This window comes from Pocillopora damicornis, chromosome 8, assembly GCF_964200805.1.
Source record: "Pocillopora damicornis chromosome 8, jaPocDami1.2, whole genome shotgun sequence".
NCBI classification, from domain to species: domain Eukaryota; kingdom Metazoa; phylum Cnidaria; class Anthozoa; order Scleractinia; family Pocilloporidae; genus Pocillopora; species Pocillopora damicornis.
The window spans coordinates 3,289,288-3,311,360 of NC_142677.1; the positions used below are offsets into that span (position 1 = coordinate 3,289,288).

General features: G+C 36.6%; 4 protein-coding genes and 1 pseudogene across 4 annotated transcripts; all 5 read left to right on the forward strand.

Moving 5' to 3' along the window:
• The first annotated feature begins 3,848 nt into the window (after positions 1 to 3,848).
• On the forward strand, positions 3,849 to 5,246 carry LOC149040964 (uncharacterized). Its single transcript, XM_089214672.1, has 2 exons — positions 3,849 to 3,899; positions 4,317 to 5,246. Exons 1-2 carry the CDS (start codon positions 3,849 to 3,851, stop codon positions 5,244 to 5,246), a joined length of 981 nt encoding a protein of 326 aa, XP_089070798.1.
• A 1,780-nt stretch (positions 5,247 to 7,026) lies between these two features.
• On the forward strand, positions 7,027 to 7,940 carry LOC149040965 (beta-4C adrenergic receptor-like; annotated as a pseudogene).
• Positions 7,941 to 11,690: 3,750 nt separating this feature from the next.
• On the forward strand, positions 11,691 to 14,486 carry LOC113679172 (adenosine receptor A2b). Its single transcript, XM_027196124.2, has one exon. It carries the CDS (start codon positions 12,196 to 12,198, stop codon positions 13,111 to 13,113), a length of 918 nt encoding a protein of 305 aa, XP_027051925.2. The 5' UTR covers positions 11,691 to 12,195; the 3' UTR covers positions 13,114 to 14,486.
• Positions 14,487 to 15,779: 1,293 nt separating this feature from the next.
• On the forward strand, positions 15,780 to 17,433 carry LOC113679129 (histamine H2 receptor-like). Its single transcript, XM_089213778.1, has one exon. The coding sequence runs from the start codon at positions 15,991 to 15,993 to the stop codon at positions 16,876 to 16,878; it is 888 nt and encodes a 295-aa protein (XP_089069904.1). The 5' UTR covers positions 15,780 to 15,990; the 3' UTR covers positions 16,879 to 17,433.
• Positions 17,434 to 19,284: 1,851 nt separating this feature from the next.
• On the forward strand, positions 19,285 to 21,353 carry LOC113679127 (uncharacterized). Its single transcript, XM_027196079.2, has one exon. The coding sequence runs from the start codon at positions 19,772 to 19,774 to the stop codon at positions 20,696 to 20,698; it is 927 nt and encodes a 308-aa protein (XP_027051880.2). The 5' UTR covers positions 19,285 to 19,771; the 3' UTR covers positions 20,699 to 21,353.
• Positions 21,354 to 22,073: the final 720 nt, after the last annotated feature.

The following is a 22,073-nucleotide window of genomic DNA, read 5'->3' on the forward strand; positions in this document are numbered from 1 at the left end:
TTTTTAAAGTCGTAATAGCGGAAAAAGAGTATGAGTTATTCTAGAGGTTCATGGAATTGATTTAAGTTCATATCTCGCTTAGTGTGCTATTTCAAAGTTGTCTCTTTATCAGAAATTGTCGTTCTACAACTCTTTTTGGTGTATTTCTCCAATTCAAACGAAAACGATACCTGAAACAGTGAAAAAAATTCCTATGGGAAGTAAAACTATATTTAAAGCGCGCTGAAGATCCCACACGCGGAAGAAATAATTCAGACTACCATCACCGCTGTCTTCAGGTTCCTACCAGCTACAAAGTTTGAGTATTGCATCGTAAATTTAATCGCCATGAGTCTCTCGAATGTAACCAGCATCAAATGAAGACAGGGGGCTGTTGTCAATACAGCCAAAGTAGAAGAAAAGAAATTTTCAAGCGTACCGGCACTGTAACTAAGACTAAGTAATAGGAACATTGTCCACAGGATGTACGATATATGGCCAAGGAGACCAGTTGATGCGTCAGTCACCGCTTAACACAGGACGGCAAGATGTTTCTACTGGATCGGGGTCGAGTGGTCGTTTTCACGGACTTTATCACCAGCACGTTGGGGAGAATTGTGAAGGGGCGAGCGATGCTGGTAATCATGATGGGGACAGTGTAACTAACCTTTAGAGGGACATAAGCTGTGTCGCCTTCTGTATCGGCCATCCTGATAGCATTTGTAGATTAAGCTTGGAGTAGTTATGCATTTTGAGTTAAATATCCAATAAAGATCAAGTGAAACTTTAAGCACAATGCCTTGGGTCTCAGCTGTAGTCCGGAGGAAACGATCCACTCCAGTGTGCATGTGTTTCCACTTGTCTTTTTCTCGCCCATGATTTACATTATTCTTAATTGCGTAATTCATGAGATTGTTTATTTTGTCGGAAATAAAAAATAGAAAAAAAAATCAATAGTTATGCGAGGGATAATCGCACTCTATTCATTGCAGTAAATTTGCTATAGATTTGGAATTCACCATGGAAATAATGAAAATGTACTCTAAAAGTACGGAAATTGAAAGTGATTTTGATACATATTATTGATGTTAGCTCAACGAAAGTACTGACAGCCGGTTATTCATAGGTTCGTTGTATCCTATGATCTTAGATAAATGATTGAGTAATTTTTGTCGCAATTAAGTAAAATTGCTGAGAATCAGATTTCACGGAATCTAGTTTTACTTTTGTATGGCTATATACCTAATTTAATTTTTTCACCAAACTTTCAAAACGTTTCGATAAAACAATGGAGAGCCTTGATATGTACATGTCGTAATTGTTTTCTTGGTAAGCTGGGCATTTTAATAACGTTCCTTGTTTTCACACCTGACTGTTGTATTATTTGCACAAGCATCAATATGAAAGATGTAACTGAATTTCTGAGGGAATTCTTTCCTCGTGCACTGCTCCATTTTATCTTTACATCATACAGCTGGTATCCGTTATGCAGAAATACATACATAGATACATATATCCTTTATTTCAGGTAAAGTAGGACTATTACAGTACATGATCAGTGTATGGCTATTTCAATATATGATCTGTTTTCGTACACTATCTTTGTCGGATTTGTTTACTTAGTTTCCCCGCTATATACCTCTGAATTATTGGATGCAAGGCATGGATCCTTTTTCTAAACAGAAGCTTTCTTGTTTCTTTTTACCTCCAGCATTAAATCATTCCCATTAAATCAGCAAGCGAGTTTAACATGGAACATGAAAGTACAAACACTTCATGATGGGAAAAACCTTATAGAGGCCTGAGGCAGAAAAAAATTTTGCAAGAGAAAAGGAATACCGCTCAAACAGTGAAAAGGGTTGTCTTGAAGGCCCTTTTCTCTTTGGTTAGTCCTTCCATTGCTTCTTGGGACAATAGCCGTCCTTCTATTTTCCTTCGTTGGCGGCGTGTTTCATGATGCAAAATCTCATATGAGAAGGCAAGGAAATAATACATGAAATAACGACAAGGCCTGTTATAGAGCGTGATGCGTGATACATTTTCCCTCCCCGAAAAAGTTGTCTGTTTTTTTTATAAATATTTCTCTCCGATAACATCACAAATAAAGGAGCTGGTTTTTTTAAAACTTCTTGATTGATATAAATTTTCTCAATACGTGCCCTGTGTGATAGCATTCCCTACCAGCCAATCAAATGACGGTATCTAATAACAATTAAAACATTCAAATTTTCTTTATTTAATTCAAAGTCACGTTGAAATTTGGAGTAATCGCGAGTACGGTGTAAATGAAACGATTTCGACTGATGGCCAATTGCCAAACATGTTAATAATTTTGCATACAGTAAATTATCGAATCACGTCTTCTGATCAAAAATGTAATTTTCATATAAAAAATGACTAAGGAATTTCGTTTATCGGTGGATGGAAAAAAGGCCAGAGTAAAATCTAGATATATTTTAGAGTTGTTCACTGTTTCCATTATATTCTCCTCCTTTACTGGATGTCTAAACGCACAACCTGGGTTCTGATACTAATGATAACCTTTCTCAATTCTTTTTGTCTTCAGCAGTAAATCAGAGGAATAACAAGCGAGTTAAGCATGGTACATCATGTTGCATCAATGGTACGTTGATAGGGCAAAAATCCTAAAGGCCTCTTGCTTTAACAATAAGACAGAAATAAAATGGAAGAAAGCCAACAAAACCAGCACCAACTACAGACAGACTTATTTTACGCGCCTCCTTGTAAATCTTCTGTAAATGTTTCCACTTCTTGGGGCAGTTGCAGCGCTTTTATCGTATCTTGGTAGCGACCTGCTTTCTTCATCTATTTGATGAAGAACGCGAGAGCAAAAAGAGAATACATGAAATAGCGAGTAGAAAAAAGCTGAATCGGAAATGCTAAATGCCAACCAATCAGATGGATTTCCCTCAAGCTCTGTCCATAAATAAATCTTAATCCCAGAGTGATTAAGGTCAATTTTTAATCAGTTTTTTCCAGATATTGCCAAAAGTACTTTTAATAGTCAAAATCGTTTCAGCCCCTGATAGCTTGATCGCCTGCTCACTTACTTCACCATATAATTCATGACTTTTTTCCCAAACCATCTCTCGATAAATGTTTCGTGTTTCATGAACTAAATAATTCTCTTTCTTTAGATTAGATTTGCATTCAAATAAAAACTGAATCTGTAAGATATAAATCAATTTATTTGACATCTGTTTTGGTTTAGTATTTATATCGTGGCTACTTTATTGCCCTTTATTAGTGAACCATTGTGACTTTATAGCTCACCGCTTTAGGTTCGTCAGCGAGGGCTTTCATTAAAAATAATGATCAATTTGACTCTAATCTCATATTCGTAGCCGTGGTTTTATAATTTACGTTGTGCTAATGTGTAAAACTCTATCTTCCACGCAATCTTTTGGTTATTTGAATCAACTTAACAGGGATGAGAGGGGGAAAAAGTAAAAATATAGGTTGAACACAGTTCATTCATGTTTTAATGATGCAAACCGAAAATTGCATCAAGAAAACGTTCGTCACCAGTCTACGGAAGTTATTAGAACTCATTTTGTTTTACCATGGATAAGACTTCGGAATATCTAGATAGGAATGAAAACTGAGGCGGCTACTTATGAGAAATATACTCTTGAAATCTATTTCCGAAAAATTGCGTGGATAAAGTAGCCGAGTTTCACACATGACCAAAACACAAATTATAAGACTACGGAACCACAGATGCGACAGGAGTCATTAAACTGATATCATTAAACTAAAACGGTGAGCTTTAAATAGATCATAATAGATTCATTTAACATGATGTCAAATGAATTAATACATATTTTTCTAAAGCTAAAGAGCTCAACATGTCCGAGATGTTTGTCTTGCAAAAGGAGGCGAAAAAGTCTCCTGAAGTTGTAACACGAGAAGTTAACAGGCGATAGAGCAATGTCCAGTTATCGCGACAACTTTGTTCAAGCTTTTACGGACTGAAGCGATTTTGGACTTATAAAAAATTTATTTAGGGCTTTCTGAAAAATGCAATTTAGAAGAGAGAGAAATCAGTTTTTGATTAAGATTTTTTTCTTTATGGGCAGAGCTTTAGAGGAATTCATCTAATTGGGTGGCGTTTAGCATGTCCGATTCATTTTTGTCCTGTATAGCTACTGCACACATGTGGACTGAGGAGTAATTCCCAGGAGATCCTTTCACTACCTATTATTAATGGTATCACATTTCCTTTGCTTTTAATTTTCTTCGTTTTCATTCAAGATTGAATGACAAGTAGAGACTGTTGTTTCGAGATACAGACTTGATTTGCATTGGGCTTCCAGTTCGACAAAGTAAACTTTTCCTTGGTTAGTTTTATCAACGTTACAAACATGGCCAGTATAGAAGGCGACTCAGGAGATGTTCCATCGGTGGCTGTTTCATCAATCATCATCAACACCATTAGTTGTCCCTTCACAGTTGTGCTAAACGTGCTGGTGATAAAAGCTGTAAAAACAACACCTCGACTCCGTACCAACAGCAACATCTTGCTGTCCTGTTTAGCGGTGAGCGATGTATTAACTGGTCTCTTTTGCCAGCCATTCTTTATCCTGTGGCAGATTTTCCTACTACTCGGTCTCAGTAACGGTGAGATACTTCAGAACTGCTATCAGGTATCTGTGGTTGTATTCCAAACAGCTTCATACCTCCATCTGATGTTGGTCACTTTCGAGAGACTCGTGGCGATCAAATTTACGATGAAATACTCAAACATTATAACTGATGATAATATGAGGAGAGCAGTTTTGGTAGTTTGGATCATTGCGTTCATTAATGGAGTTTTAAGAGGAATGGAAATGGTCAAAGTGGCAGGTTCTTTGGCAGGTCTTCTTACTCTATCCTGTATCCTTTTCCTTGCTTTTAGTTACTGCATCATGTATCGAGAAACACGTCGCCAGCAAGAGAAGATAAAAAATCAACAACTGCCCCAAGAAGAAAAGGAAAGATTTACCAAAGAGAACAAGGCGCTGAAGACAACTTTGTTTGTAGTTGGTGCTGTTGTTATCTTCCTTCTTCCACTTTCTTTCTGTCTTATTGTTGTAGCTTCAGGCCTTTACAACGCAACTATTTGCCCGATCAACAAATTATTGGTGGTAACATGTGCTATGTTGAACTCGCTTGTTAATCCACTGATTTACTGTTGGAGACAAAACGAAATGAGAAAGATCATGTTTGGAATAAGAAACCAGGACGTGCATCCAGAGATAAAGTGAAGGAGGGGAATGTAAGGAAGAGTGATTAACCATATAACTATATTTCTAGATTTTGCGTTGGCCTTTTCCATTCACCTTTAAACAACTCGCTAGTTGTTGTTTTATACGACAATTAAGATTTTGATGACGACAGGTAACTCGATAATCAACCTCGAGCAAGTTACCAACATCTTTGGAAATCGGTGATCAGAGGAAGTTTTTTTTTTCAAACGGTGTTGGCACTTGTCACAAATTTGATTGCTACCGGAATGTTCTAGAATACGTTGTGAAGGTATATGAGGCATCAGTCGTGTAGTAGCAGTTTTTGTTCAGTTGCCGGCGGTGACCGATTGTCTGGACAGCCATACCGAGAGAGTTATTGTGATATACATCAGAGATTTTTTTTCTATGAGCTTTTTCGACAACTGTGAGTTTGTTGTCAGTGGTGAACTAAGTTATTTTCTGTAGTGGGCTTAAATGAGTTTATAAAGGATAATTACCGTATTGCATTTAGGATTCGCTTCTTAATAAGAATATTGCTCGTTGTTTCATAACATAATTGGGTTTGTAGGATGTTAGCGTTCTTTCTGTCAGTTAACCTATACGGTAACAATATTGTCTGCGATGAAATGCAAATACGAATAAAAACTATTAAAATAAAATAAAGACTTGGGATCTGATTTTGGGAATTCGATTCCTATTCAGATAATTGTATAACTGAAATTTAGGTAATTTCATTAATTCAGGACATCAAATGGATTTTCAACGTGCTTTCTGTAACCAAAACACCAGACTATCATAAGGAATAAAACTAAACAGAACGGCAATCAGAGGGAAGATAAGTTAAGAATAGATTTCAAAGGTATGTATGCCACAGCTGGCCGACTAAATTTCCATAATTTAGAATGACGCTATCTAGATATTTCAAAAACTCTAAAAACCCCCGTAATCTGGTAAACAACGTTTTCTCGATGTAATTTTCGTTTGCATCATCAACACTCATTTAAAAAAAAAGGGGATTGAAATGATTTTCAGAGTGGCTGTGCTCAGACTGTATTTTTTCTTTCTTGGTCTTCCATCTCTGTTAAGTTGATTTAAATTCCGGAATATTGAATAGAAAAGGTAGGGGTTTTGCTTATTACTTCAATTGAAATTTAAAAACGTACCACAGCGCACTGAATATTACACTGATTTCAAAAATACTCTTAAGTCTAACGGAACGAAACACATGGTTCGTTTGACGTCTTTTCGAAGGTTATTTCCGCCGATTGTCCGTTGTAATCTTAGATAAGGATCGCAGTAGACCTGCAAGTTACAGGTTATGTGTTCAAAAGGTTGACAAACGTTCACGAAATTCGCATAAATTGAAGTTTTCTATGAAATCTTTGACTTTTTTGTCTTGACATGTGCCTTAAACTAAACTTATATTTTGCTCAAAAATTGCTCTAAAAGGCAAAAAATTGCTCGAGGTCCCTGGAACGGCAAAACGTTGCTCCAAACGTCAGAAGTTGCTGAGATGTTGCCGAGCACAACCAGGAAAGGCCTAACACCGGTGTCAAAGAAATTGATATTTTGAATGAAAGTTTCTAATTGTTGATGAGCTTTTAACTCACAGTAATTTACACAGAAATGGCGATAAAAAAGCCCCGATGCAGATACTTGTCTCTAAGCCCATGCGCTAAGCCAAAAAAGACGTCAACTGAATTGATAAAACAAATTTCATTTCAATGCAAATCTAAAATAAATGTAATGGAGCAAAACTTACTAAATTGTAAAAACAAATTTGGGATTCCAATTCGACATGGTAAACTTTTCCTTGGCTAGTTTTACAAACACTACAACCATCACCAGAAAAGAAGGCGACAGAGATGTCTCATCGATGGCTGATTCCATAATCATAATCATCATCAACACCATCACCTTTCCCTGCACAGTTCTGCTCAGCCTACTTGTGATAAAGGCTGTGAAAACAACACCTCGACTCCGTACCAACAGCAATTTCTTGCTAACCTGTTTAGCGATTATTGACGCATTGACTGGTCTCCTTGGCCAACCATTGTTTGTCCTGTGGAAGATTTTCGTATTATTCGGTTCAGTGAGAGTGGGACGGTTGGAACTTCTTTTATCTCGTCTCTACTTGTTACCCTTGTATCTTCCTACTTCCATCTGATGTTGGTTACTTTCGAGAGACTCAGGGCCATCACATTTACGATGTAATACTCGAACATTATAACTGATAAGAACATGAAGATAGCTGTGTTAGTAGTTTGGATCATTGCGCCCACTTTTGGGGTTTTAAGAGGAATGAAAAAGGTCAAAGTAGCAGTTTCTTTGACGGGGCCACTCGCCATTTCATGTTTTCTCTTTCTTACTTTCGCTTACCTCATCAGGTATCGAGAAACTTCTCGCCATAAAGACAACATAAAAACTCAACAACTGCCCTAAAAGGATGTGGAAAGATTTCTGAAAGAGAACAAAGCATTGAAGACAACCCCTTGCCTTCTTCCTGCTGGTTTCTTTTTCATAGTTGTAGTTACACGCCTTCATGATAGTCTCTTCATCAACGTTCCATTGATACAGCCATGTGCCATGCTAAACTCGCTTGTTAATCCACTGATTTACTGCTGGAGACAAAAAGAAATAAGAAATGTCATTCGGAAGGAGAACTCAGGTCGTGCATTTAGACATACAAAACCGATGAACGAAACTCGTTAGTTATTGTTTTGTATGAGACTTGCATTTTCTATCACGAGTAGTAATTCGATAATTAACTTCACGTAAAATTACCAGCATCGGAGGAAATCGGAAATCAGTGGAAATCCTTTCTTTCAAATGGTGTTGGCACTTGTCCCAATTTTGAACTTGACTTTGATTTTTATAACACAAATTTTGGTCGGCTTAAGAGTTGTCGGTTGTGCGATTTGATTGGCTTTCAGGAAACCAAATCGTCTAGAGCATGTATAAACAAAATCGTTCTCGAACTTTAGCAACATTACAGACGAACAGCTTCTTCTTAGTCTAGTTGTGTTATTGACATGGCCGAAAATCAAATTAACATACCTTTCCGAACTTTCTAGAACTTTCATACAATTGAGACCTTTGATATCAACATGTTTTTGGTTATTTTTTTTTTTTAGAGCTGGGCGTCTATTGTTTGCACACCTGATGCGTTTAAACGTATTGAGACTCGCAGAGACCGTTCTTAAAATACCTCATTAATGCTATGACAAGCAACTTAAATATTTTTGTCATAATTATACCAATAGCATTTTATATTATATGTATCATAAATCTTGTTATAATTGCAACTAATTATCATGAACTTTTCAGTTTAAATAGAATTGTATTTTATCGCGATTCAGTCTACGGATTGCAACGTAACTATTCAAATGAAGCTTTTCTAAAGTCGATTTCTATTCTATTCTGTTGTTCATTGTCAATCGGCTGCACAATTTTAAGAGAGCGATACCTTTTGATCTCCAAGATACTATTTTGCCGCTAATAATATACATGGAAAAATTACTCAGTTCTGATTGGTTGAGATAAATGCAGTTTTCAGGTAATTCAGTGCAGAAGAGAGTTAATTCAGTGCAGAAGAGGGTTAATTCAGTGCAAAGAAAGAAACAAATCAGACATTCTGATTGGTCAATAATCAAAGAAACTCACAGATAGCCAATCAAATGCGAGCCTTGGATGTCGCAACAAAATTTGAAAAGTTGAAAATTTGCGAGCGAAACAACGGCCGGCGTTTTAAGTAGGCTTTCTTTCGCCACCGCAGCTGATAAACAGCTTAAACAACGAAAACACTGTAAAAAGCACTGGGTTTTGGTTGTCGGTTTGGAAAAGTGGTGTTTAGAGAAGGGAATTGCCGAGGAAATCGAAAATTACGAGCCGACCCAGCTTAACACTTTGTTCGAGCGATCCAAAGCCGAAATTAAAAACAAACATGGTAAAACCTCGGAAACGACGATTCCATTTCATCGAAAGTGATTCGGACACAGACTGAACAATTGCTTGAAATGTTTAGCCGGACTCTGAACGTTTTTGCACCTTAAAGATGTGAAGATATCATTGCATACTATTGTTTTGATCGTACACCGAGCGCACGGTTTAAATAAATTATTTTTGCGCTTGATGCGCGCGCTTTGCTCATGTTAATTATGATAAGCTATCTCGTATTTTTCCATGTATATTATTAACACGTAATCACATGATTTTTCTCGTGCAATTTGGAATAAACAAGCACTTGTTAATTTTTTCAAAGACTACAAATTGCACGAGGGCTCGTGCAATTTTGTTAGTCTTTAAAAAAATTTACTCGTGCTTATTTATTCCAAATTGCATTCGAAATCATGTGATTACCTAAACGAATTGACGAAACGATCACGATATTGAACTTCAGGTTGTTCATTAGATTTGAACTCAGATCAGATGTCATCGGTTCCTTCATACAGGCGATAGAGCAATGTCAATCCACTCATTTACTGCTGGAGACAAAAGGAAATGAAAAAGGTCATTTTTAAAATAAGAAACCAGGTCGTGCATTCAGAGATACAGTGAAGGAGGGGAATGTAAGGAAAAGAGTGATTAACTTAATAACTATATTTCTAGATTTCGAACTGGCCTTTTCCATTCACTTTTAAACAACTCGCTTGTTTATATGACAATTGAGATTTTGACCACGACAGGCAATTCTATAATCAACCTCTTGCAGGTTCCCAACATCGTTGGAAATCGGCAATAAGTTGGAAGTCCTTTCATTCACACAATGTTGGCGCTTGCCATAAATTTTCTTCCGGAATTTTCTGGAATAAGTTGAAAATGTATATAAGGAATCAGTCGTGTAGTTGTAGTCTTTGTTGTTGCAGGCAGTAACCGATTGTCTGGAAAGCTATACCAAGAGAGTTACTTTGATATATTTCAAAGATTCTGTTTCAAGGGGATTTGTTGACAACTGTGAGATTGCGTCAGTGGTGAGCTAAGTTATAATCTGTAGTGGGCTTAAGTGAATTGATTAAGGATAATTAATCTTATTGCTTTTAGGAGTCGCTCGTTAATAAGAATATTGCTCGTTGTTTAATAAAAATTTTTTATGGTTGGGTTTGTCGGATTTTAACGTTCTCTCTGATTCTTAAGCCGTTCCGTAACAATATTGCCTGCGATGAAATCCAAATACGAATAAAAGCAATTAGCATAAAATAAACGACTTTGGATTTGATGTTGAGAATTCGATTCGTAATCAAATAATTGTATAATTGAAATGCGAGCTAATTCCATCAATTTAAGTCATCAAATACATTTACAACGTGTTTTCTGTAAGCAAAACAACACACTATCATAAGGAATAAAACCAAACAGAACGGCAATCAGAGGGGAGATAAGTTATTTTTGCATAGTCATAACATAGCTCTCTACGGATAGAGGAATTCAAAGACTTGATTTCAAAGGCATTTACCCGTAGCTAGCCGACTAAATTTCCATAATTTAAAATGACGCTGTCTACATATTCCAAAAACTCTAACAGCCTCCGTACACTTGTAGACAACATTTTCTAGATGTAATTTTCGTTTGCATCCTTAACATTCCTTTTAAAAATTGTGAATAATTTGATTTTCAGAGCAGCTGTGCTCAAACGGCATTTTTTCTTCCTTGCTCTTCGATCCCTGTTTGGGTTGATTTAAATTACGGAATATTGAATGGAAAAAGTGAAGAATTTTTCTCATTACTGCAACTCAAACTGTAAGACCACGGCGTACTGAAGATAATACTAGTTAGGCCTGTTCCGTTTGTGCTCGTGAAATGCTGAAAAGTTTCTCACTAAAATGCTTAAAAAATTGCTATCAAACTTCGAAAAAAATCCAAAAATTGCCATCTTAATTTCAAAAGCTACTAGCTAAATTTATTGATATTTTTAAGTAAACGCTGATTGAAAGCTTTATTTTCGGTGTTCAAAATAATTGTTAATAACATCGGTCAAGAAAAATATCTCGAAACTTTGCTTCAAAGAGTTACTTGCAAACATGGGCGAAATTTAAGAAGAGTCTTGAGTCTAACGGAACAAAACACTAGGGTTTACTTGACGTCTTTCCAAAAGTCAACTCAGCCCATTATCCGTTATAATCTTAGGTTTGCCTTGAAATAAAGTTTGTTTTATGAATTCACGTAACGTCTATTTTGCCTTGGCGCCATGGGCTTAGAGAAACGTATTTGCATCGGGGCTTTTTCATCGCCATTTACGTGTAAATTACTGTCAGTCAAAAGCTCACCGTTATAGGTTCGTCAGCAATTAAAGACTTTCATTAAAAATTTCAGCCGATTGTCCTTTATAATCTTAGATAAGGATCGCAATATGTTCAAAAGTTTGATAAAAATGAATAAAGTTCGCAGAAACTGAGGTTTTCTATAAAATCGTTGAGTTTTTTGTCTTGATATGTGCTCTAAACTTATATTTTGCTCAAAAATGTCTCAAAAAGGCAAAAAAGAACATGCCTGAGATGGCTGGAAACGTCAAAAGTTACTGAAATGTTGTCGAGCACTATCAGGAATAGGCTTAACACCGGTGTGATAGAAACTAATATTTTTAATGAAAGTCTTTAATTACTGACGAACCTAAAACGGTGAGCTAAATCTAAGGAAAACCTGCCAACTTGTAAAAACACATTTGGCAATATCTGGAATGGCTAATTAAAAATGGCCTAATCATTTTTGGATTATAATTTACTACTGGAAAGAGATTGAGAGAAATCGATCTGATTGGGCAGCGTTGAGTGTTTCTGATCCAGCTTTGTTCTGTATTGTTGCTGGGCACATGTGAAGTGAGAAATTATTCCCAGGAGATGTTTAAACTACTCTCTAGAAAAGGCTGTAGGTTTCTTTTGCCTTTGCCGTTCTCCGATTTCATGCGAGAGCGACGGGTTGAAAAAGTTGTTCCTAGAGACAGACTTGACTTGCGTTGTGATTCCAATTCGACATGGTAAACTTTTCCTTTGCTAGTTTTACAAACACTACAAACATCACCAGAAGAGAATACGACAGAGAGGTCCCATCGTTGGCTGGTTCCATAATCATAATCATCATTAACACCATCTCTTTTCCCTGCGCAGTTCTGCTCAATGTACTTGTGATAAAGGCTGTGAAAACAACGCCTAGACTCCGTACCAACAGTAACATCTTGCTGGCCTGTTTAGCGGTAACTGACGCATTAACTGGTCTCCTTTGCCAGCCATTGTTTATCCTGTGGAGAATTTTTCTAGTATTCGATCTCAGTAACAGTGAAACGGCTAAAATTTCTTTCATCTCGTCTCTACTTGTTACCCTTGTATCTTCCTACCTTCATCTGATGTTGGTTACTTTCGAGAGACTCATAGCTATCAAATTAACAATGCAGTACTCAAAAATTATGACTGAGAAGAACATGAAGATAGCTGTGTTGGTAGTTTGGATCATTGCGTTCATTTATGGGATTTTAAGAGGAATAAAAAAGGTGTTAGCAGCACGCTCTTTGACAGGCCTTCTCACCATTTCATGTATTCTCTTTCTTACTTTCGCTAACCTTATCATGTATCGAGAAACTGCTCGCCATAAAGACAAGATTAAAACTCAACATCTTCCTCAGGAAGATGTGGAAAGATTTCTGAAAGAGAACAAAGCACTTAAAACAACCCTCTTTATCGTTGGTGCTGTTCTTGTTTGCCTTCTTCCAGTTGGTTTCTTTTTTATAGTTGTAGTTACAGGCCTTCATGATATTTTCCCCATCAACGTACAGTTGATGCAGACATGTGCCATGCTAAACTCGCTTGTTAATCCACTGATTTATTGCTGGAGGCAAAAAGAAATGAGAAATGTCATTTTCGGAATGAGAACTCAGGTCGTGCGTTTAGACATATAAAACCGAAACGAAACCTGTTAGTTATTAATACACGACTGCAAATATATGAAAATCACATATGTGTACTGCGGTTGTAGAAACGACTCTAAGCGATCCTCGCAGTTACGAACACTACTGAACTCTTGAAATAGGGCTTGGAAAAAATTCAGGACCGTACGGTACACTACTAGTTCAGTAGGGTTCGTTACTGCGAGGAGCGCTTATATTCGTTTCTTAAACCGCAGTGCACATATATGATTCTCATATATATATTTCCATTCATGTATTCATCACTAGGAGGGCTTACTTGGAACCAACATAATGACCAGCTCCCAGTTAGCTTGTTGGCTCAGTTGATAGATTGGTGGTTACTTAAATTTGGTATTTTTTTTAACTTCAATTGAAAGGTGTTCTAGGTAGAAGGTACTATCCTTGTCATGCAGGAAGTCGATCGGAAAGGCTACGAGCTATTAAAAGGACGGCCTGAAGGACTATATTTGTTGAAAATTAAAAAGAACATCTACACAACAATATTGCCTGGCATTAGTGGTGTAACTTGACTCTAGCATTCAGCAAACGAAGCAAATCCTATACACTTGTAAGCATTTCTTGGCTCGAGCTTCAGGAAACAGCATAAAAAAACCTATTTGAGGAAAACCACGTAGTTCTTATCTAAAACGATTAAACAACTAAGTATTTCCTCTATTACAATACAAGCAAAAAGTTGCATTCAATGTTTATTGAGAACTATAAAGAACGGGGGTAATTGACAACGGCAACAACAATCTTTGTTTGTACTCCCTCTTGCCTTAAAAGCTTTCACAAAAAATAAAGTATTAAAAATACAATTTTAGCATTGGCTGCCTGGAATAATCATAGGCAATGAGTGGATGAGGTTGAGCATGATATCATAATTTATCAATGCCGAGGTCTGAGGTATCTGCTGAAGCCGAAGGCTGAGGCAGATAACACTGAAAGATACGAGGTTTGATGAAATGTATGTCAGGTGCAAGTATGATGCAAGTACAGAGCTAGCACGTTTAGTTTAGAGTTAAGAGTTTAGAGTTTTTTACAACTGTTAATAAATTGCATTATCTAGTAAAGAGATGGCCTAAATCTTCCTTGTGGAAAAATTCATTCAGCAACATCAGGGATATATACTTTTGAAATTTTGCTTGCTTAATTTCTCTTTTTCTCTTGATAGTGTGATACTTCTCTAGAAGGAAACAGGTTGTATTTAATGGAGAAAAATCGCAATTGACACTTCAACTGCCCGTGAAGGCCCATCAAACAAATTGATTGTGGTTTGTGTGTGTGTTGATAGGCAGAAAATGGAGCTACGCTACTGGCGGGAATATGGTGACATTAACACAAGAATAAGTCGATTGAATGAAAAGCGCTCGTTGATACCGTGAGTATCGAGAGTGCCGATTTGAAAGATAAGTTTTTGTTCTAGAGTTTTGTGGCTTTCTGAAATGCTCCGATGTAGGGAAAGGCCGCAAACTGGTTCGGATGCGTCCTTGTATTTCCTTTTTACGTCGCGAAAGTGTTCTCGAAGTCGGTCACAAAGTCGTCTTCCTATTTCACCAACGTATGACTTTTTGCAAAAAGTGCAAGTTATGCAATCTAAAAAATTCAAGAAAGAGAATACTTGAAATGGCGAGAAGAACAAAGCGGAATCGGAAATGCTAAACGCCACCCAATCAGATGGATTTCCCTCAAGCTCTGTCCATAAATAAATGTTAATCCCAAAGTGATTTAGATCAATTTTTAATCATTTTTTGCAGATATTGCCAAATGTGTTTTTAAAAGTCAAAATCGTTTCAGTCCCTGATAGCTTGATCGCCTGCTCACTTACTTCATCACATAATTCAGGATTTTTTCCTTATTCATCTCTCGATAAATGTTTCGTGTTTCATGAGCTGAAGAATTCTCTTTCGTTAGATTAGATTTGCATTCAAATAAAAACTAAATCTGTGACATATAAATCAATTTATTTGACATCTGTTTTAGTTTGGTTTTTTTATCAAGGCTCAATTTTATGGCCATTTATTATTTATGTGCGAGACTCAATATTTCTATTTTCTTGCTACGTCATACTGGATTAGTTCAGTGATTTGAATTACGAAATATTGCTTGGAAGGAGTAACCGAGTTTTACACATGACCAAAATACAAATATAAAACTAGGGAATCATTAAACTGATATCATTAAACTAAAACGGTAAGCTTGAAACTCACGAACGATAACATTCCCAAGAAAAAAACCGCGACGCAATTCTGTTGTTGAAACCCATGGCGCAGTAGCACAATAGATGTCAAATGAGTTAATACATATTTTTCTTCTTATGCAAATATTAGTTGATGGACGAAAACTAATGAACATAACATGCACGAGATATTAATCTTTCGACAGAAAACGAAAACATCTCCTGAAGTTGTAACATAAGAAGTTAACTGGCGATAGAGCTATTTCCAGTTTTCGCGACAACTTTGTTCAAGCTTTCACCGGCTGAAACGATTTTGAGCTTATAAAAACTCATTTAGAGCTTTCTAAAAAATGTAATTAAAAAGAGACCACAATCAGTTTTTGATTAAGATTTTTTTATGGGCAGTGCTTGAGAGGAATCCATCAAATTAGGTGGCGCTTAGCATTTCCGATTAACTTGTGTTTTGTATTGTTGCTGTGCACATGTGGACTGAGTAGTAATTCCCAGGAGATCCTTTAACCACCTTTTATTAATGGTACCACATTTCCTTTGCTTTTAATTTTTTCCGTTTTCATTCGAGATTGAATGACTGGTAGAGAAAGCTGTTTGGGAGACAGACTTGATTTGCATTGGGCTTCCAGCTCGACAAAGTAAACTTTTCCTTGGTTAGTTATACAAAGGTTACAAACATGGCCAGTAAAGAAGGCGACTCAGGAGATGTTCCATCGGTGGCTGGTTCTATGGTCATAATCATCATCAACACCATTACTTGTCCCTTCACAGTTGTGCTCAACGTGCTGGTGATAAAGGCTGTAAAAACGACACCTCGACTCCGTACCAACAGCAACATCTTGCTGTCCTGTTTAGCGGTGACTGATGTATTAACTGGTCTCTTTACCCAGCCATTCTTTATCCTGTGGCAGATTTTCCTTCTACTCGGTCTCAGTGACAGTGAAACACTCGAGGACTGTTTCATCTTATCTGTGATTGTATTGCAAATAGCTTCATACCTTCATCTGATGTTGGTTACTTTCGAGAGACTCATAGCGATCAAATTTACGATGAAATACTCAAACATTATAACGGATAGTAACGTTAAGATAGCAGTGTTAGTAGTTTGGATCATTGCGTTCATGAATGGGGTTTTAAGGGGAATGGAAATGGTCAAAGTAGCACGTTCTTTTGCAGGACTTCTTACTCTGTCATGTATCCTTTTCCTTGCTTTTGGTTACTGCATCATGTATCGAGAAACACGTCGCCACCAAGAGAAGATAAAAAATGAACAATTGCCACAAGAAGAAAAGGAAAGATTTGCCAAAGAGAACAAAGCGCTGAAGACAACTTTGTTTGTGGTTGGTGCTGTCGTTATTTGCCTTCTTCCACTTTTTGTCTGGATTTTTATTATAGCTACAGGCCTTGAGAGCACAATCATTTTTCCGATGAACAAACCATTAGTGTTTACATGTGGCATGCTAAACCCGCTTGTCAATCCACTGATTTACTGTTGGAGACAAAAGGAAATGAGAAAGGTCATTTTTGGAATAAGAAACCAGGTCGTGCATTTAGAGATACAGTGAAGGAGGGAATGTAAAGAAAAATGTGAACAACTTGATACCTACATTTCTAGATTTTGCGTTGGCCTTCTCCATCCCTTTGATGAGCGGAACTCGCTAGTTGTTGTTTAGTGCGACATTTAAGATTTTGATCACGACAGGTAATTCGATAATCCACCTCATACAAAATTTCCAACATCGTTGGAATCGGCAATCAGTCGTAATTATTGCTTTTAAAGGATGCTGGCACTTGCCTCAAATTTGAACTTGAATTTGATTTTTATGACGCGAATTATGATTGGTTTGTGAGCCACCAGTTGCACGATTTGATTGGCTGGTAGAAAACCATATCGTCCAGAGGCATACATCAAGAAAATCTACATCAATCAAGAAATAGATAAAAAACATTGCGTTCATTTGTCATCTTCCTTCATTTGTCTCGAAAGTCATGCAAACCCACGACTGCGTCCCGGGTTTGGATGTAATTAATGAATACCACAAAGAGGGTTGCTTGAAAAGATCATCAAGGAAACTTTTGCTTCACGAGCTCGTGGCTAATCTGACAACGTGTGGAGATAGAGCATTCTCCTCTTTTCCAAGAAGCATTTGATTTTTTATCATAATTAGCTTGAACAGTATCGAATAATGTAGCGTAATTAAGAGCTATTTTACTGTAAATTTCCATTAAAAATTAGTGGAATCTGGCACTCCATAAAAGTATTTTCAATTTCAAAGTTTCCCATTCATGAGATGTGCAGTCTTCACCCTCATGTTCTGGAACAGATACAGTTAAATTCGATTTTTGTTGGGTTGAAATGTATTTTTATAATAATTTATTTACGCTTATTTGAACAAATTTGGGAGGATCAAAGGAAATGATTCTACTGCTAAAGCAAAGTTGATATATTTTGCAAAACAAGTTGACACCTAAAAAGGGTTACAATGAACGATTAGACCCTGTGGCCTTATGGGTCAGATGTACATGATAACCACCTTTTGTTGTACGCGATGAATGGTGGAAACTATCCAATCTTCCCTGAAAGAAAAGGATTGTCATGTATACGTGTATACATATGCATACGTGCGTATATTTCCCATAAATCTGTTAGGTTTCATTGTTCGTGGATCATTCTTTTAAGTTTCTGGAAAGTTTTAGAATGCCTAGTCGTGCGAACATGCTTTCATGGACTTTCTACTGTCTTATCGTGAAACATTCTAGAACATTCTATTAGATTTTGTAGTTATGTTGTAATACTACCAAACTAGTTGTGTTGTAAGCTTCCGAAATGTTCTAGAATATGTTGAAAATGTGTATGAGGGATCAGCCCTGTTGTAGTTATTGTTGTTGTTGTCGGCAGTGACCGATTGTCTGGAAAAATACGTCGATAGAGTTACTGTGATATATTTCCGAGATTTTGTTTCAAGCAGATTTGTCGACAATTGTGAGATTGTGTCAATGGTGAGTTAAGTTATAGTCTGTAACGGGCTTAAGCGAGTTTATTAAGGATAATTACTGTATTGCCTGCAGGAGTCGCTCCTTAATAAGAATATTGCCCGTTGTTTGATAAAATAATTAGGTGTGTGTGGAATGTTAGCGTTCTTTCTGTCAGTTAAACTATACCGTAACAATATTGCCTGCGATGAGATGTAAATACGAATAAAAGCAATAAAAAAGAGTATAAAGACTTGGGATCTGTTTTTGATAATTCAATTCTTATTCAGATAATTTTATGGTTGAAATTTTAGGTAATACTATTAATTCAGGACGTCAAATAGATTTTCATAAGTTATGAAACCAAAGAAAACGGCAATCAGAGGGAAGATAAGTTTTTTTGGTATTCTTGGATAGTCATGACATACCTTACTTTGGATGGAGAAATTCAAAGAATAAATCCTAAGGGTATTTATCCCCTAGCTAGGCGACTGAATTCCCGTAATGAAGAATGACGCTATGACTTATTTACCTATTTCAAAGTGTTATCGATCGTGAAACAAAACTCCAGCAACCTCCGTAAACAGATAGACAACGTTTTCTCGATGTAGTTAAAATTGTGAATGAGTTTATTTTTAGATCGCGTATGCTCAAACCGTTTTTTCTTTCTTTCTTGCTCTCACACTGTTTGGTTAATTTAAATTAGGGAATTTTGCACGGAAAAAGTAAAGGATTTTGCTCATTACTACAACGCAATTATAAAACCAAGGCGCACAGAAGGTGGGACCAGTGCTCGTGAAATGCTGGAAAGTTTCTCACGAAGACGCTTAAAAAAATTGCTACAAAAGTTGCCACCTAAATTTCTTGATATTTTTGTACAAAAGATACCTATTGTTAAGTCATTAAGCTTCATTTTTCGGTATTTTTACAATAATTGCTACAGGCCTATAAATTTGTTTCAGAGAGTTACTTGCAAATGAGGACAAAATTAAGGAATACTTTTAAGTCTAACGGAACAAAACCCATGACTTTTTTTCGAAAGTCATTTCCGCCGATTATGCGTTATAATCTTAGATAAGGATCGCAATAGGCCTGCGAAACGCTGTCAAATGACAAGTTATGTGTTCATAAATTGAAGTTTTCAATGAAACTTTGACTTTTTTTGTCTTAATATGTGCTCTAAACTTAGAAAGGCTAATTGAAATTTACCTCAATCACTTTTGGATTAAAATTTACTAATGAGAAAAGCTTGAGAAAAATCGATCTGATTGGGCAGCGTTGAGAGTTTCTGATTCAGTTTTGTTCTGTATTGTTGCTGGGCATATGTGAAGTGAGAAGTTATTCCCAGGAGATGTTTAAACCACTCACTACAAAAGGCTGTAGGTTTCTTTTACCTTTGCCGTTCTCCGATTTCATGCGAGAGCGACGGGTTGAAAAAGTTGGTCCGAGGGTCAGACATGACTTGCACTGAGATTCCAATTCGACATGGTAAACTTTTCCTTGACTAGTTTTATAAACACTACAAATATCACCAGAAGAGAAGGCGACAGAGATGTCTCATCGATGGCTGATTCTATAATCATAATCATCATTAACACCATCACTTTTCCCTGCACAGTTATTCTCAACGTACTTGTAATAAAGGCTGTGAAAACGACGTCTCGACTCCGTACCAACAACAACATCTTGCTGGCCTGTTTAGCGGTGACTGACGAATTGACTGGTCTCCTTGGCCAACCATTGTTTATCCTGTGGAGAATTTTCCTAACATTCGGTCTCAGTAACAGTGAAACGGTTGGAATTTCTTTTATCTCGTCTCTACTTACTACCCTTGTTGCTTCCTACTTTCATCTGATGTTGGTTACTTTCGAGAGACTCATAGCTATCAAATTTACAATGCAGTACTCAAACATTAGAACTGAGAAGAATATGAAGACAGCGGTGATAGTAGTTTGGATCATTGCGTCCATTTATGGGGTTTTAAGAGGAATGAAAAAAGTCCTAGCAGCACATTTTTTCACAGGCCTACTCACCATTTCATGTATTCTCTTTCTTACTTTCGCTTACCTCATCATGTATCGAGAAACTGCTCGCCACAAAGAGAAGATAAAAACTCAACAACTCCCCCAAGAAGACGTGGAAAGATTTCTGAAAGAGAACAAAGCACTTAAAACAACTCTCTTTGTCGTTGGTGCTGTTCTTGTTTTCCTTCTTCCAGTTGGTTTCTTTTTTATTTTTATAGTCACGGGCCTTTATGATATTTTCCCCATAAACTTACCATCGATACGTACATGCGCCATGCTAAACTCGCTTGTTAATCCACTGATTTACTGCTGGAGACAAAAAGAAATGAGAAATGTCATTTTTGGAATGAGAACTCATGTCGTGCATTTAGACATAAGAAACCGATAAACGAAACTCGCTAGTTATTGTTTTATATGAGACTTGCATTTTCTTTTACGAGAAGTAATTCGATAATTAACCTTATGCAAAATTACCAACATCGGAGGAAATCGGCAATCAGTGGAAATCCTTTCTTTCTAAAGGTGTTGGCGCTTGTCCCAATTTTGAACTTGACTTGGACTTTCATAACGCAGATTTCGATTGTCCTATGAAATGTCAGTTGTGCGATTTGATTGGCTTTTAGGAAAGAGAGCATTTATTAGGAAATTATACATTTCTCGTACTTTAGTAAAAATACAGACAACTAGCTGCTTCTGAATCTAGTTTTATTGTTGACATAGCCGATAATCAAATTAAAATAACTGGTTTTACCAAACTTTCGAGAACTTTCGATCATGCAACTGAGACCTTTGATATCCACCTGTTTTTGTTTTTTTTAGAGCTGGAAAGCCATTGTTTACACGCCTGAAGTTTCATTTGCGTATTGCAACTCGCACCGACCGTTTTTACCTTATTCATGCTATAGCAACCAACCTTGATATTTTTTGTAACATTTGTACCCATAGCATTTTATATTATTTGTAATTCATAAATCCTACCATTATTGCAAATAATTATGATCAACTTTTCAATTTTATCAGTATTGTATGTTAACACGATTCAGTCTGCGGACTGCGATGTTATTATCCAAATAAAGCTATGTTAAATACGATTTCTATTCTATTCTATTGTTCACATAAGAGTTTATAAAAAAGTATAACATAGATTTGCTCCTACTTTTGAGAATATTGCGATGCATAAGAGAAGAGTGAAAGCAAGTCCTGCGAAGCTTTCTTGGTTTTTTAGAAGTTCAGTCGCCGGGGATCACTGATGTCAGGAAAGCAGTGACGGATTTATACCCTTCTGTTAGCTCTGCGAGTGTTCTAGTTTCCTTTCCTTGTTCTATTGGTCGTCTTGGTTACTTTTTTGTATTTTTAAAATTTAACTGAAAGGCCTTCCAGCTAAAAGATATTATCATTTTGATAATTATCATGCAGGAAGTCGATCGGAAAGGCTACAAGATAATAACAGGGCTGCCTGAAGAACTATCAATGTTGAAAACTAAAAAGAGTTAAACTAAGAATAATCTCTCAAATAAAATTTGGTCCATGTTTATCTCCCAAAATCGATGCTAGTTATTTGACTTCATGTATTTCCTCAACGGAATCGATTATCTCGCTTCTTTGGATTGTTAGGACAAATATTATGCACGAACAACACGCTAGTCAGTTGCTGGTGAAGCTGTGCTTAATACAGGTTCGGTTGTAAAATTTTGAGATTTCATTAAATATTTTGATATTTGATATTTGAAAATTGCTTACTCCATTGATATCGCGGGTCCGGC